The sequence below is a fragment of the Cetorhinus maximus genome, chromosome 2 (genome assembly GCF_964194155.1).
Source record: "Cetorhinus maximus chromosome 2, sCetMax3.hap1.1, whole genome shotgun sequence".
Taxonomy (NCBI): Eukaryota; Metazoa; Chordata; class Chondrichthyes; order Lamniformes; family Cetorhinidae; genus Cetorhinus; species Cetorhinus maximus.
Window position 1 is genome coordinate 162147630 of NC_135880.1, and position 12313 is coordinate 162159942.

Genomic DNA, 12313 nt, shown 5'->3' on the forward strand with positions numbered 1-12313 from the left:
AATCATATGTTCCAGATGATGTATGCAACAAGTCCTTACTCTGACCCTGTACTGTCAGCCGACCTTGATCCTCAGCCCATCACAGATGAAGAAGAAGGATTGATATGGGTAGTTGGTCCTGTCTTAGCTGTTGTGTTCATCATCTGCATTGTCATTGCTATCCTCCTATACAAGAGGTAAGAAAATTAACACTGTAGATTCATTACAGAAATTGGGATGTTTAATGCAATGATATCAAGGAAGGACTGCTTTGCAAAGAGCCGCATATTACCATTGCAGCATAGGCTGCCATCCCGCTGACGCACTTAATGACCAATAGATGCTTTATGGTCATCAAAATAAATAAATAAGAAAAGTGTCAAAATGGTTGCTCTACTGTTTCAAACAGTAGTTTGTAAAAATAAGAATCCAATGAAAACAAGCAGTGAAGATTCTCACCACAACACAGGCAAAGAATCTCCCATTTGCCAATACTGCTGTCTCTAATCATGGGGGACAGTGCAGGTTCAATCCACCTGATTGAAGTATTTAACCCTACTACATATAAATTAGTGTGAAGTATCAAATGAGGAGTTGCTTGAGCAGATTCATGTTGCTTCAGTCAGTTGGATGTCAAACCAGCAAGTGCACTGTTTTGCTGTCAAACTTCTGTGCCTGACTCTGAGCTGACCTATTACTCAGGGAATAATCCACATTATCCCGCCACACACTGTCAAATGAAATGCCCTCCTCATCCCTAATGGAGCCGTGCTGTGCTTGGAGCCCACAGTAAAAGCTCTTTGATGTTTCTACCTCCAGCTTCTGCAATCATTATTTTCTTTACATGTGTCAGTTGCACGTCAGACAATTTTGCTTTTACAGATTCTCGGTTGCTGCTAAGTTTAACATTGGCTCTGTTGTTTCCCTATGTGCTGCAAGCATTCAGTAAATATAGACAGGGTCTCATTTGGCATATTAGGTTTCTTCCGAGACTGATGATTGGTAAACGTTTTACAATACCAAATTGTACTATCACCACCTTCACTAGAACCATAATTAAGTGTGGCATTTCAGTATACTCTGGCCGTAAGTGAATGTGACATCAGAATTGAAATGTATTTCTGTTGAAGCACGCGTGTTACTGTTTTCTTGGCCTGACCTTTAGTCCTTCATTATACTGCTATTAGAAAGCATTAACTGCACTGATGAACTGTCAGTTCCTAATTTGCATGTTAAGTAACATGTTCCCTGCCAGTAAGACATCTGCAGTGAAGCAAGTACGTTGCCATGGCTATTGCTCTTTGAATAGGAAGCTAACATACTGACCTTTCTTTTTTTTTTATCTCCTGTTGCATTACAATGGGACAGCAAACCTGACAGGTAAAAGCAAATGTGTAACTGCTCAAGGAAGAGTCTGGGAGGGTGTGGTGAATCAGTCTCCTGAGAAATAGAGAAAGTGACACCTAGCTTTAACAGAACTGTTTGGTTTAACCCTAAAATTGGCAATTATCAATATTAACTATCTTATTGATGGTGTATAGTCTGAAAACAAGCGCAAAAGCAACTATCACCTCTTACTGTTTCCCCCCCCCTCCACAAAAGGCTACATCAGGAATCAGTCTGCTTAAATGTTTAGACTGGAGGACAAAACAAGAATTTGTTATAAGATACAGACGACAGCACGTGGTGGTCGTGCCGCCCGTTGTACCATCACCACTCCCTCAATTATATCCTGAAATTTTGTAAAATGACTTCCATCATTCACAGAAACATGCGTGTTATTAATAACTGCCGATGGCAATCAAAGGCCACGTGACCTTACAGTTTCAGAGCTTCAATGTCACACTGTGGCTTGCCATCCGGAACACTTTCAGTTTGCCTCTTTTATCATTTTGTACAGAATGCATTTTTTTTTACTCCTTTCCATAGCAGCCTTTATAATCTAACAGAGGATGCTATAAACTTCTCTGGGAAATTATGATTACACATTTGCGGGAATGGGTCCCCTTTAACCACATTTTTAATAGAAAAAAGAGTAGGTAAAGCCCATTTTCTGACTTTGTAATACATTTATAGGTACTGCTCCAGTGATCATGCCAGTGGGATGGAGAACTTGACAGTAGACTCAGGCTGAGGAATGTAATTGAATTTAAATGGTACCTATGTATGTAACGTAAATGCCCACAAGCTCCATTTGATATGGAGGGAGAAAATAGAAAAAAAAAACTTATAATATGTGAAATTGGACATTCCTCATGGAACAAACCAAAGAAATAGAAAATACGTTTATTAATGTTTCTGCAATGACTATTAGTCAAGCAAAAATTAAACAGGTGTTGATTTTCCATCATTTTTGCAGTTACCTGGTTCTTAATAAATCATCGTCTTCAGTTCATTTAGTTGCATGGGGTTCAATTTGTTTCCATGATTGCCCATAACTGTGCTCTCCTCGTAGGAAAAGGACCGAATCTGATTCGAGAAAAAGCAGTATTCCTAACAGCAAGGAATTACCTTCACATCATCCCACAGACCCAGTGGAACTAAGACGTCTTAATTTCCAGACTCCAGGTGAGATGTGGAAAAGTTTAAGTCCAAGCCATCCAGGTTTGTGTTGACCATATTTTGGTTCTTTTTTTGTGAAATGTGGCTACACACAACTCTATTGACTTTTCTCATTACATGCTCAAAACTATACTTGTGTTGTGTTTGAGATTTATCAGTGAAGAGATTCTGGTAAGAATTAAGACAAGAGCAAAAAAGAGAAAGAGAAAAACAAAGGTTCCTCTCAGTGCTTTTTGTCTACTGTGCTATTTGATATGATGTTTTCCTGTGTAGTGACTGTATGCCACATTGAATCCATGCTGGCACCATTCCCCCATTGCTGATATATCCTGATTGAGGAATTATACCCAGATTTGGGGCTCCAAAAATTAACCAGCAGATTCTGTAAACTGACTGGAACTGTTTAACCTGTTGATCAGCAATTATGCTTGTGAATATTATTACTCAGGTAGCAGTTTCAATTGGTGGGACTTTGTTCTCACTTAAAGTGCAGATTGTTTTTTAATTGAAAAGTTGCTACCTATCCACACTTCATTAAGCTCTGTAAAGGCATGAAGAGGGAAAATAAGATAATAGTGCACATGTGACAATTAACATATCAGCCTCTCCTTGCTGCCACCCTGGTCTCAATTTGAGTCCTGCAAGAGGCTGACAGCCAGACCAAGCAAGAGTTCAGAGAGTTTCAGAAACTTGTAGCTGAACCACGAGCTGGAATGCCCAACAGAGTAAGAGCTTACCCACTTGACATCTCACCTCAGAGAAATCAGGTCACCTTTCAACTAAGGCTGGAATGCTGTTGCAGTGGGTGTCATACTGGATAGCCTGTGATGTATTGACGAGTTTCTGATATGAAAGAGTTAATCACACAACATGCAGGTTAAATCAAAGTTTGACTAATTTAAATTAAAAGATAACTGATGATAGCAATTCACTTATGGCTTAAAGCCACAAATTAGTACCAGTCCTGTGAACGGGTTTGGAAAATGGGACTATTTCATCGTTGATCTGCGTTTGCAGTTGGATGCAGTGATTCTTGAGTGCTTTCACCAAAAGCAGCAATCAGAAGGCAAAACAGTCCACCATGTAGCATTGATCATTTCCCAAACATACTATCGATCAGATGCACTCAATATACACCACACCAGTGACAATTTAATCATATGCTAAATAAACTGAGGCAAAGCCAACTACCTGTTCTGAAAATCGTACAGGTTCTGATACTACTTAAATGGCCTACTTCAAATTAATACACAGCTCAAGTATTTTGTAAATAAACAGATTTAAGTTACAATAACCCCTTAAAAGAATGATCCTCAGAAGAATTAAAATTGGAAGGAAAAGAGCAGATAATTGTGTGCAGTGGAAATTGATCTTTTAGAGGAGCTTAGTGCCACCGTGAATGCGAATGTTGATCTTTGACCCCTTGGACCTGGGTTTTAAGCTAGGTCCAACATTTGTTTTGCTTATTCTGTCACGGGGTGTGGGTGTTGCTGGCTAGGCCAGTTTTTATTGCGCATCCCTGATTGTCCTTGAGAAAGGTAGTGAGCCACCTTCTAGAAGTACTGCAGACCATGTGGTGTAGGTACATCCACAGTGCTGTTAGGAAGGGAGTGCCAGGATTTTGACCCAGTGACAGTGAAGGAACAGTGATATAGTTCCAGGTCAGGGTGACAACTGATGGCATGAAAGTCTATTGTTGCTGTTAAAACATTTGACTGTCAGCCAAGTTACTGGAATGTGTGCAAGTTTACAGAATAAGCCAAGACTTAAAACAGCATCAATTGCCAATAAAAGGTAGTGTGAGGAAAAATATGACAAAGTTACTTTGGTATACTAGGGTGCTTTTCTGAGATTGGTGTTAAGACACATTTGCCTACATTTTCCAATCAGTCCTATTCTATCACCAGTATTATCCCATGGGTATTTCAGCATCAAAACAATGCTGATTGGAAAATTCAAGCTATCAACCTTGAAATTAGGATATGCAAAAGATTAGCATACAGATGCTTAACATGGTGTGCAAAGTTCCTTCCTCTGCCATTTTTATAGAGGTATCAATCCATTTATTATATATGGGTTAACACCTCCATTAAAATAGCGAGAAAGCAATTTAATGCAAATAGAAGAAGCATTCTTATTCTAATTTTCTTATATTATAATTTCAAGGCCAACATTAGGTTCTGCAGAAAGAGCTGTACTCTCTATCTGGCTCTACTATATCTGACCAGGCACTGCTTAACACTGCTGCTTCAAGTGGAAAGTGCTCTGTTTGCTTTATTTGTATTTGTCATTTTGATGTAGGCAAAAAGCCTATCCCTCCCTTCTCCCAAAAAGAAAATCTACCTGGCAACACCTTGTAAATTGAAACTGCAAATGTCTTTCAATAAAAAGTAAAGGAATAATTATTCTCTTTTGCAGGCCTGGCATTTTGCACTGTGACCCTTGATTGTTTCTGATGCATGGCTGGTGTCAGGCTCAATGAACTAACCACTAATCAGCTTGTTTGAAATTACCCTCATGAAACATCAAATTCCCAGCCTAACAGGAATTGAGGATTTTTTTTTTGATAGAAGCACTGAAATATAAATATTGATTTCCTTCAGAAAATTAATTTTTCTGAATGACTGCTTCCTGTTCCCAAAACAATTGGTTTATAGTTAGGAGGGCATATTTCTGCGATTTGATATCAAAACTCAAAAGTGGCACATTGCATTGAACCTAAGACATGGACATGTGGTCAAAACAACTTGGGCTGGGGGAAACGTGTGAAAAAGGAGCAGAATCTAATCCACGTATAGAAACTACAGTAGCATAGTCCAGTAGATGAGGGCATCATTCATTTAAACGCCTTCCATGACTGATATTGTTCTATGTCCTGGGTAATTTATGGAGTTGTGACTGACCTGTGCAGCTACTACTAACCTGTATTTATCATTTAGAACTGCCTTTCCCTTTTACACCCTTGGCCAATAACTCAGTCCCCTATGCCTCCTTGATTGGCTCTGTGTCCTCCCTCCCTAGCTACACTGCTACGCGATATTTATACGATAATAACACTGTCGCACGAACAGCTCCAAAAGGTCTAAATATCTTATGTTTCTGTTTCAATATTTGAGCACTCAATCAAAGAACAACATCATTGTGATTTTTTGATGAGTTCTGCAGTCCTTTTGTTAGCCTTCCATGCACATACACATCATCATGTCTGTGTGTAGTCCTTGAAGCTCCAGCAGTCACTCAATTATTATTCCTCGCCACCTGCTAGATGTTGACATAAAACCAGTGAAATGCTTTCTAGCCTTTTCTTGATACATGCAGAAACAAGTTAAATTTTCCTAAAAATTAATGAAGGGCAGTGGAGAGTTTTTAAGGAATGTTAACAATCATAAGAAAAAGCTATCCAGGTATAGGCGAGCTTCAAAATCTTGTTTTTCTTGAAGAAACATGCTTACACCTGCAATAGATTGTAGGAACAATCAAGGGATTTGCTTTGGGCAGGAGATTTTGACCCTGGGATCATCACACAGACAGGAGTAACTTATTCATGTCACACTGAGCAAAATAAATCAAATGGTAATATTTGCTCTCTTCACGCAGCCCACCTTTCCTGCAATCTGCGACCAGTGGAAATATTTTTGAAGTTCTAATCATGTTGTAGTCTTTATGTGTTCTGTACTTGCTCCATAACACTGGTGCATGCTATTTGCATTCAGTCCCTCATTAAAACTAAAGTGAATGTAAATGTCTGCTGTGTGAGTAAATTTTATTATCAAAGCTAGAGGGAGATGAAATTTATATTTTTTCCCTTTTTGAGAATATTTGCAATGAAATGATTTATTCAATTTTTTTTTAAAAGAGACATTTTTGGATAGCATCTCTACCAATTTGTTTTATTTTCCCAGTATTTTATGTGAAATTTTCCATCACATTTTTCTTTGGTGGAAGAGCAGAAACTTTATTTATACACCCCCCATTTTCTTTACAGGTTCAGGTGTCTCCAGTTACCATGGTAACCTCCATTCGACAAGTTAGTTCCCCCTGACATTAGTACACTTCTTCTTCCTTCTGAATACTGTTCTCTCCTTTCAGGCTTCTGGCTGCTTGTCGTGTAGTTCACATTCCGCAGCTCTCATTCTAACTCAATACAATAGCATTTCGTACATTGCAGGGAGAAAAGGTTGAAGTGGCAACGCTGTCATTACTCAAAGCAGCAGTCAGTGTCAGGGCTAACCTTCCATCTTCTCAGCCCAGCTAACCTCAGCAACATGCAGCCCAAACTTTATTATCCTTTTCACTTTAGGAATGTGAGCTTTTCAGAGCATGCTCGGTGACTGTTAATTGCCTTGAGAGCTCCTCACTTCTGAGCATGCCCTGCTTTGAGTAATCAAACTGTCTGCCTGCTTTTTTTTTTCTCTCCACATCAAACATGGTTACTAGTTTACACGTCAAGCTCTTCTAACAATTGCTTTTCAGACTTGTGTTGTGCTGCTTTGTCATTAAACACTGCTGATGTAACACACATTTTATTCTTGTCCAATTTGTCAGGCATGGCCAATCATCCACCAATCCCTATCTCTGAGCTTGCTGATCACATTGAGCGGCTGAAAGCCAATGACAACTTGAAGTTCTCACAAGAGTACGAGGTAAACACTTTCTTCTGTTACCATGTACGATATTTTTCATAAAAGCAAAATACTGCGGATGCTGGAAATCTGAAACAAAAACAGAAAATGCTGGAAAAACTCAGCGGGTTTAATAGCATCTGTGGAGAGAAAAAGAGTTAATGTTTTGAGTCCGTGTGACTCTTCTTCAAAAGAGTCATACGGACCAGAAACGTTAACGATATTTTTCATGTTTGCTTTAAAACATGACAAAATGCAGCTAGACTAAAGAAAGAAGATAACACCTTGATTTATTTTGAAGAAACAGTTGCTTAATTATTAATCTTTTATTTTTTGTTCTTTATATATAATCCATGATTCCTTTTACAGGCATGGAATTATTTTCCATTTAAATTGGGAGTTTCAGTCCCATCTCTCTACAAATAAGGTTTTTAAGCAGGCCTAAGTTTATTGAAGCAAAGCATCTAAGAAGGAAACTATGTTTAAAAATGGAGATTAGAAAATCGTAAATTGGAAATAGATACTATCGAAAGAATGTTGAATAATAGGTGGTAATGTATGTGTGTGATGTGATGCTGAATGAAAGAACACTTGCACCCCTGAAGCTCAAATCCACAACATGCTAGAGGTGTACAGTCAGCATCTATAAAGAGAACAGGTTAACAGATACCAGGCTGCTGTGTATTGGTGACGTTTTCTGTTTTTATTTAAAATTCCCAGCGTTTTCAGCCTTTGTTTTATCTTGAAGCACAAACCCCAGTCTCCAGGCTCAAAAAGCAAAATACTGCGGACATGGAAGTATAAAATATGGACAGGAAATGCTCGATCCACTCAGCAAATCGGGCAGCAGTTGTAAGGAGATGAATGTAGGGTTATCGTTACTGGGGAATGGTACAAATGAACAACTCATAAGGAGAAATGAGCCAGCAAAAGGAGAGTGGAGAGAACAAAAAAAAAGATCCATGATTCAGTGGAAGACAGAAGGTGATTAAATGGAGAATGGTAACGGTGTGACAAAATGAGACAATAGTGAGAGAAGTTAGACAATAAAAAGTCAAGACCCAAAAGTCAAGGAGCATGTGTAAAGGGTCACCACAGAAAACGGAGACAATTGTACTGATAGAGATGCGGAAGGATCATCACTTTGAAACGTTAGCTCTCCTGTCCTCACTCCATGGATGCTGCTAGCCAACCGAGTGGCCTGGATTTTCATTCTTAGGTCAGGAGCACCGAGTCGGGACATTTCCCAGCTCTGGGAAACCTGACCTGGAAAGAGTGGCATGGAAGTTGTTCATTCCGTGGGGGGATGGGATGGGATGAAATGGGACCCTGGCCCCCCCCACCCCCCACCCTGAACCAGTGCTGAAGCTGCCGGGTGCAGAGGCGTGCTGGCCAGAAAGCCTGCCTCTGTGCTCCGGCACTTTGTCAAAATTTTTTTAAAAACAGTAAAACAACAAACATCTCTCCAGCCCTCACTCCTCCTCTCCACCTTCCCCTCCCACCCCCAGCAAACACACACATTCCGCATGCCCAATCCATTGCCACCTCTTGCCCCTATACCCACCCCATAACCACCCAAATCCTCCATGCCACCTCTTGCCCTACACCCAGCCCCATATCCTCCATGCCAACCTATGCCTCTGTACCTGTGGCAAGCAATGGTATTTTTAATACTCCAGACATTTTTTCCAAAAATTTAAAGGGCAGGACTTTTAAATATCTTGAAGGCTTGATAGTTCCCTTTGACAGTTGATCTTGCCAGATCCTCTTGACTGTTCTGACAGGTCCTCTTGACTGCCTTAACAGTCTTGACCATTCTGACAGGGCCCTTGACAATCTTGACAGGTGCTTCTTGACAGTTCTGACAGGTCTCTTTGACGGGCTCTGCTGACAGTTTTGATATTTGATTTTGACAGGTATGCTGACAGTTTCAATGAGCTTTACAATAATCAGTTTATGCACTTTTTACGCACATCTATGCCTAATTTTAACAATTCCAAAGGGCACCTGACCTCCCACAAAGGTGCCCCGGGGCCAGATCCAAAAGGGTATCTCCTTCTCCAAAGGAGTACCCTAGCTATCCAAACAAATCCACAAAGTTCAGACCAGCTCTTACCTGGTCTAATCTGCACACTGAGTTTCACACTACAGGAATGCAAAAGCCAGAATTGAGTGAAGGCAGCTGATGATTTAAATGGCCAGCTGCCTTCATAAACTGCACGTGCACAAACCCCGGCCCACCATCGTTCCCACCCCTACGAAAATAAGAAGTGCCACTTTCGGGGTGGGACTTGGGATTTTTGGCCACTCCTGCCGTTTTTGCCACATCAGAGAGGCTCTCCGTAATGGCAAAAATTCAGGCCAGTTTCCAACATGTTTAGTCTCAAGGTTCAGTTTGGTATTACTGCACAAGGCCGCTACTTTGCAGTTACATCTCAATTAATTTTGGCATTATAATGTAATAGCGTAGTATTTAATATTTTTAATTTGCTTACCTAACAGTGGGCTTGGTGTTATTTCAGATCCTGACCACCACCTCCCCACCACCCCCCCACAACCGTCATTCTTTTTGCCATACTTCCAAAGGAGAGTGGTGGCAGTGGCAGGGGGAGGGATGTTGCACAATGTGCTTTCAGGCTTATGCCAGTGGTACAATTAAAATGGAGTCCGACCATCTGCATTCCTTTCAACAATTCAAATAATAACAAAGAACTCAGATTTATATCAACATTATTTTCTTTAGGCCACTCAATTTCAGTCAAATTTTAATCATGTTCTGCTTTAACAACTAATGGGGATGGTATTATTGGAGGCATCAGCCAAAGGGAGTTACACAGCCAGACATTGCTGTTGGCCATTTACTGGAGGATGGGTCTGATCTGGGCAAACAGTATCTTTTTGCGACTTCAACCACTCATCTGTACCTGCAGCATGCTGCTTTCCCCGTCCAAAAACTGGGCGGACAACCTGTCTCCTTGCCTTTCATTGCCAACACTTTATAGCTGCCTACAATGGAATGCTGGAGGAGCACCTGGGCTGATTTGGCCTACAATTTTTCATTCTCCTTGTCAGAAAGGAATTAACCTTTGTTCAGCTAACAGCCCCCTAACTGCTCAAGCTGAGGAGTAAAAGTTGTTCAAACTCTCAAGAAAATTTGTGTTAGCACAACTTTTTCTCAGACACAAGAAATATTTTTCAAAATGTCAAACAAACAAGACTTTTCCTAAAACATGCACAGATGAATATATTGGAACCTGAGTACAGAACCTGCAAAGCTGTGACAGTTGAGATTGAGCTGAATCTGAGTTTTGCACAGCTGGTTGGCATTTACAGCTCGGAAACAAGTCTTGGCTGAACAGATCCGTGCCAGTACTCCACACGAATCTCCGCTCGCTCTTCTTCATCTAAGTCAATCAATATATCCTTCTATTTCTTTTCTTCTCGTATATTTATCTAGCTTCCTCTTAAATGAATCTATGCTAGTCACTCCAGCTACTCCTTGTGGTAGAAAGTTCCACATTCAAACCACTCACTAGGAAAATATTTTTCCTTGAATTCCGTATTGGGTTTATTACTGACTTAAATTAATGACTTGTGGTTCTGGACTTCCCCAAAAGTGGAAACGTCATCTCTAAGGTTACTATCAAACTCTTTCATAATCTTAAAGACTACTATCAGATCACTCTCTCAGTTTTCTCTTTCCTAAAGAAAGAGTGCCGGCCTTTTCAGTTTTTCCTGGAAGGGAAGTTCTGGCATCATTCTAATAAATTTGCCTGTTCACCTTGTCCACTGCCTACTAAGCCCTTTTCTATAATATGGTGACCAGAACTATTCACAGTATTCCAAGTGTTCGTCTAACCAATGGTTTCATACAAGTTTAACATAACGGAAGAATTTTAACTGCCGAGGAGGGGTGGGTGCAGTGGCAGGAGGGGGGGTTAAATCCCTGCAGAATCTGGGGAGTTAGAAATCTAGATTTTACTGGGGTGCATTTGGAGGCAAGTCGGACATCCCTGTGGAGATTTGTGCAAGTAATTAAAAAATTTAATGAATCAGTTAACTGTTTACCAGCCGGTGCACAGGTTCCCAAGCTGTGTCAAACTTGCCAGGATCAACAAAGCTAGAACACAGCAAGGAGTCATTGATCAATGAAACTGACAGGCTGGAAAGTCTTTAAACAGTGAAATTGTGTAGCTACTGGCCAACCTATGTGAAATGCTTGTGCTCACAGTATTTGTTCTGGTAGCCAGATTTCATTGCATCACAAGTGATTCCCAACCTTTTGGAAGTCTGCCTTGGACTTCACTCACCTTCAGCTGCAAGTACCTGTTGTCAGCCTTCACTGTGGTATAGGAACAACTTTTACAGCTCTACCTTGGATCTCTGGTGAGGAGTAGGAGGAACACCACCCACATCAGGAGCAGCAACACCAACACTAATAGCAGCAGGAGCTGTCGTCTTTGCAGCCACAGGCTGCTCAACAGGACAGAGGGGATGGACACAGAGATCCAGCTAGAAGAAGATAATACCCCCAACACAGGTCCTTACAGGTGGAGGAGGGTTACAACTCTCTTAACATGTCTGAGCACCAATGCCTCGTGAGGCTCATGACGGGACATTGCTGACATCTGCAACCTCCTGGAATAAGCCCTCCTTCACAGCGACCAGATGAACATGCATGGCCAGTGGCCGCCAATGTAGCTATCATTAGAAGGTCTTCCCTGCTTTCTTGTCTCTCTCGGAGCTGAAAGCCCCCTTTTGTCCTATAAGAATTCTGTGATTCCATGTGCTCTCTGCTGCATGGAGAGAGCAGAATATTAGGAGTGATTGAAATGGATTGTGTGGAGAGAATGAAATGACAGCACTTGCAGAGGGTGACTGAGAGGCAAAAGGGTGAAATGGCCCTAAGATGAGGGAACGTATCGCAGTTGGCTACTTGGATGGGGATGCGAGGAGGTGCCTGGAGAGACAATGGAGCTGCCAGATGTGTTGGGCTGAGGAGTGCTATGTAGGAGAATGCTGGGAAACTCAAGAGTGTGGGACTTGCCTCCTGAAAACAGGATGCCACTCGCTTTTTCTGAGGTAATTCAACCTTTTGGGGCCCTGTATCTAGGTTTGAGGGACAATGCTGCTGCTCATTTCCTTGGGGC

The 12313-nt window shown here is 41.0% G+C and overlaps 1 protein-coding gene across 11 annotated transcripts in view; it reads left to right on the plus strand.

Annotated features, from left to right (window-relative positions):
- Positions 1 to 12313, plus strand: part of ptprda (protein tyrosine phosphatase receptor type Da) — a 622540-nt gene that overhangs the window by 525963 nt on the left and 84264 nt on the right. For 6 of the 11 annotated variants that reach the window (XM_078570553.1, XM_078570552.1, XM_078570554.1 and 3 more), the window contains 4 exons: positions 16 to 176; positions 2435 to 2547; positions 6527 to 6568; positions 7087 to 7184. In XM_078570553.1, the coding sequence (XP_078426679.1) occupies positions 16 to 176; positions 2435 to 2547; positions 6527 to 6568; positions 7087 to 7184 (414 nt within the window). The remainder of the gene's footprint in view (positions 1 to 15; positions 177 to 2434; positions 2548 to 6526; positions 6569 to 7086; positions 7185 to 12313) is intronic. The other 5 variants (XM_078570557.1, XM_078570558.1, XM_078570559.1 and 2 more) reach the window with 1 other exon arrangement.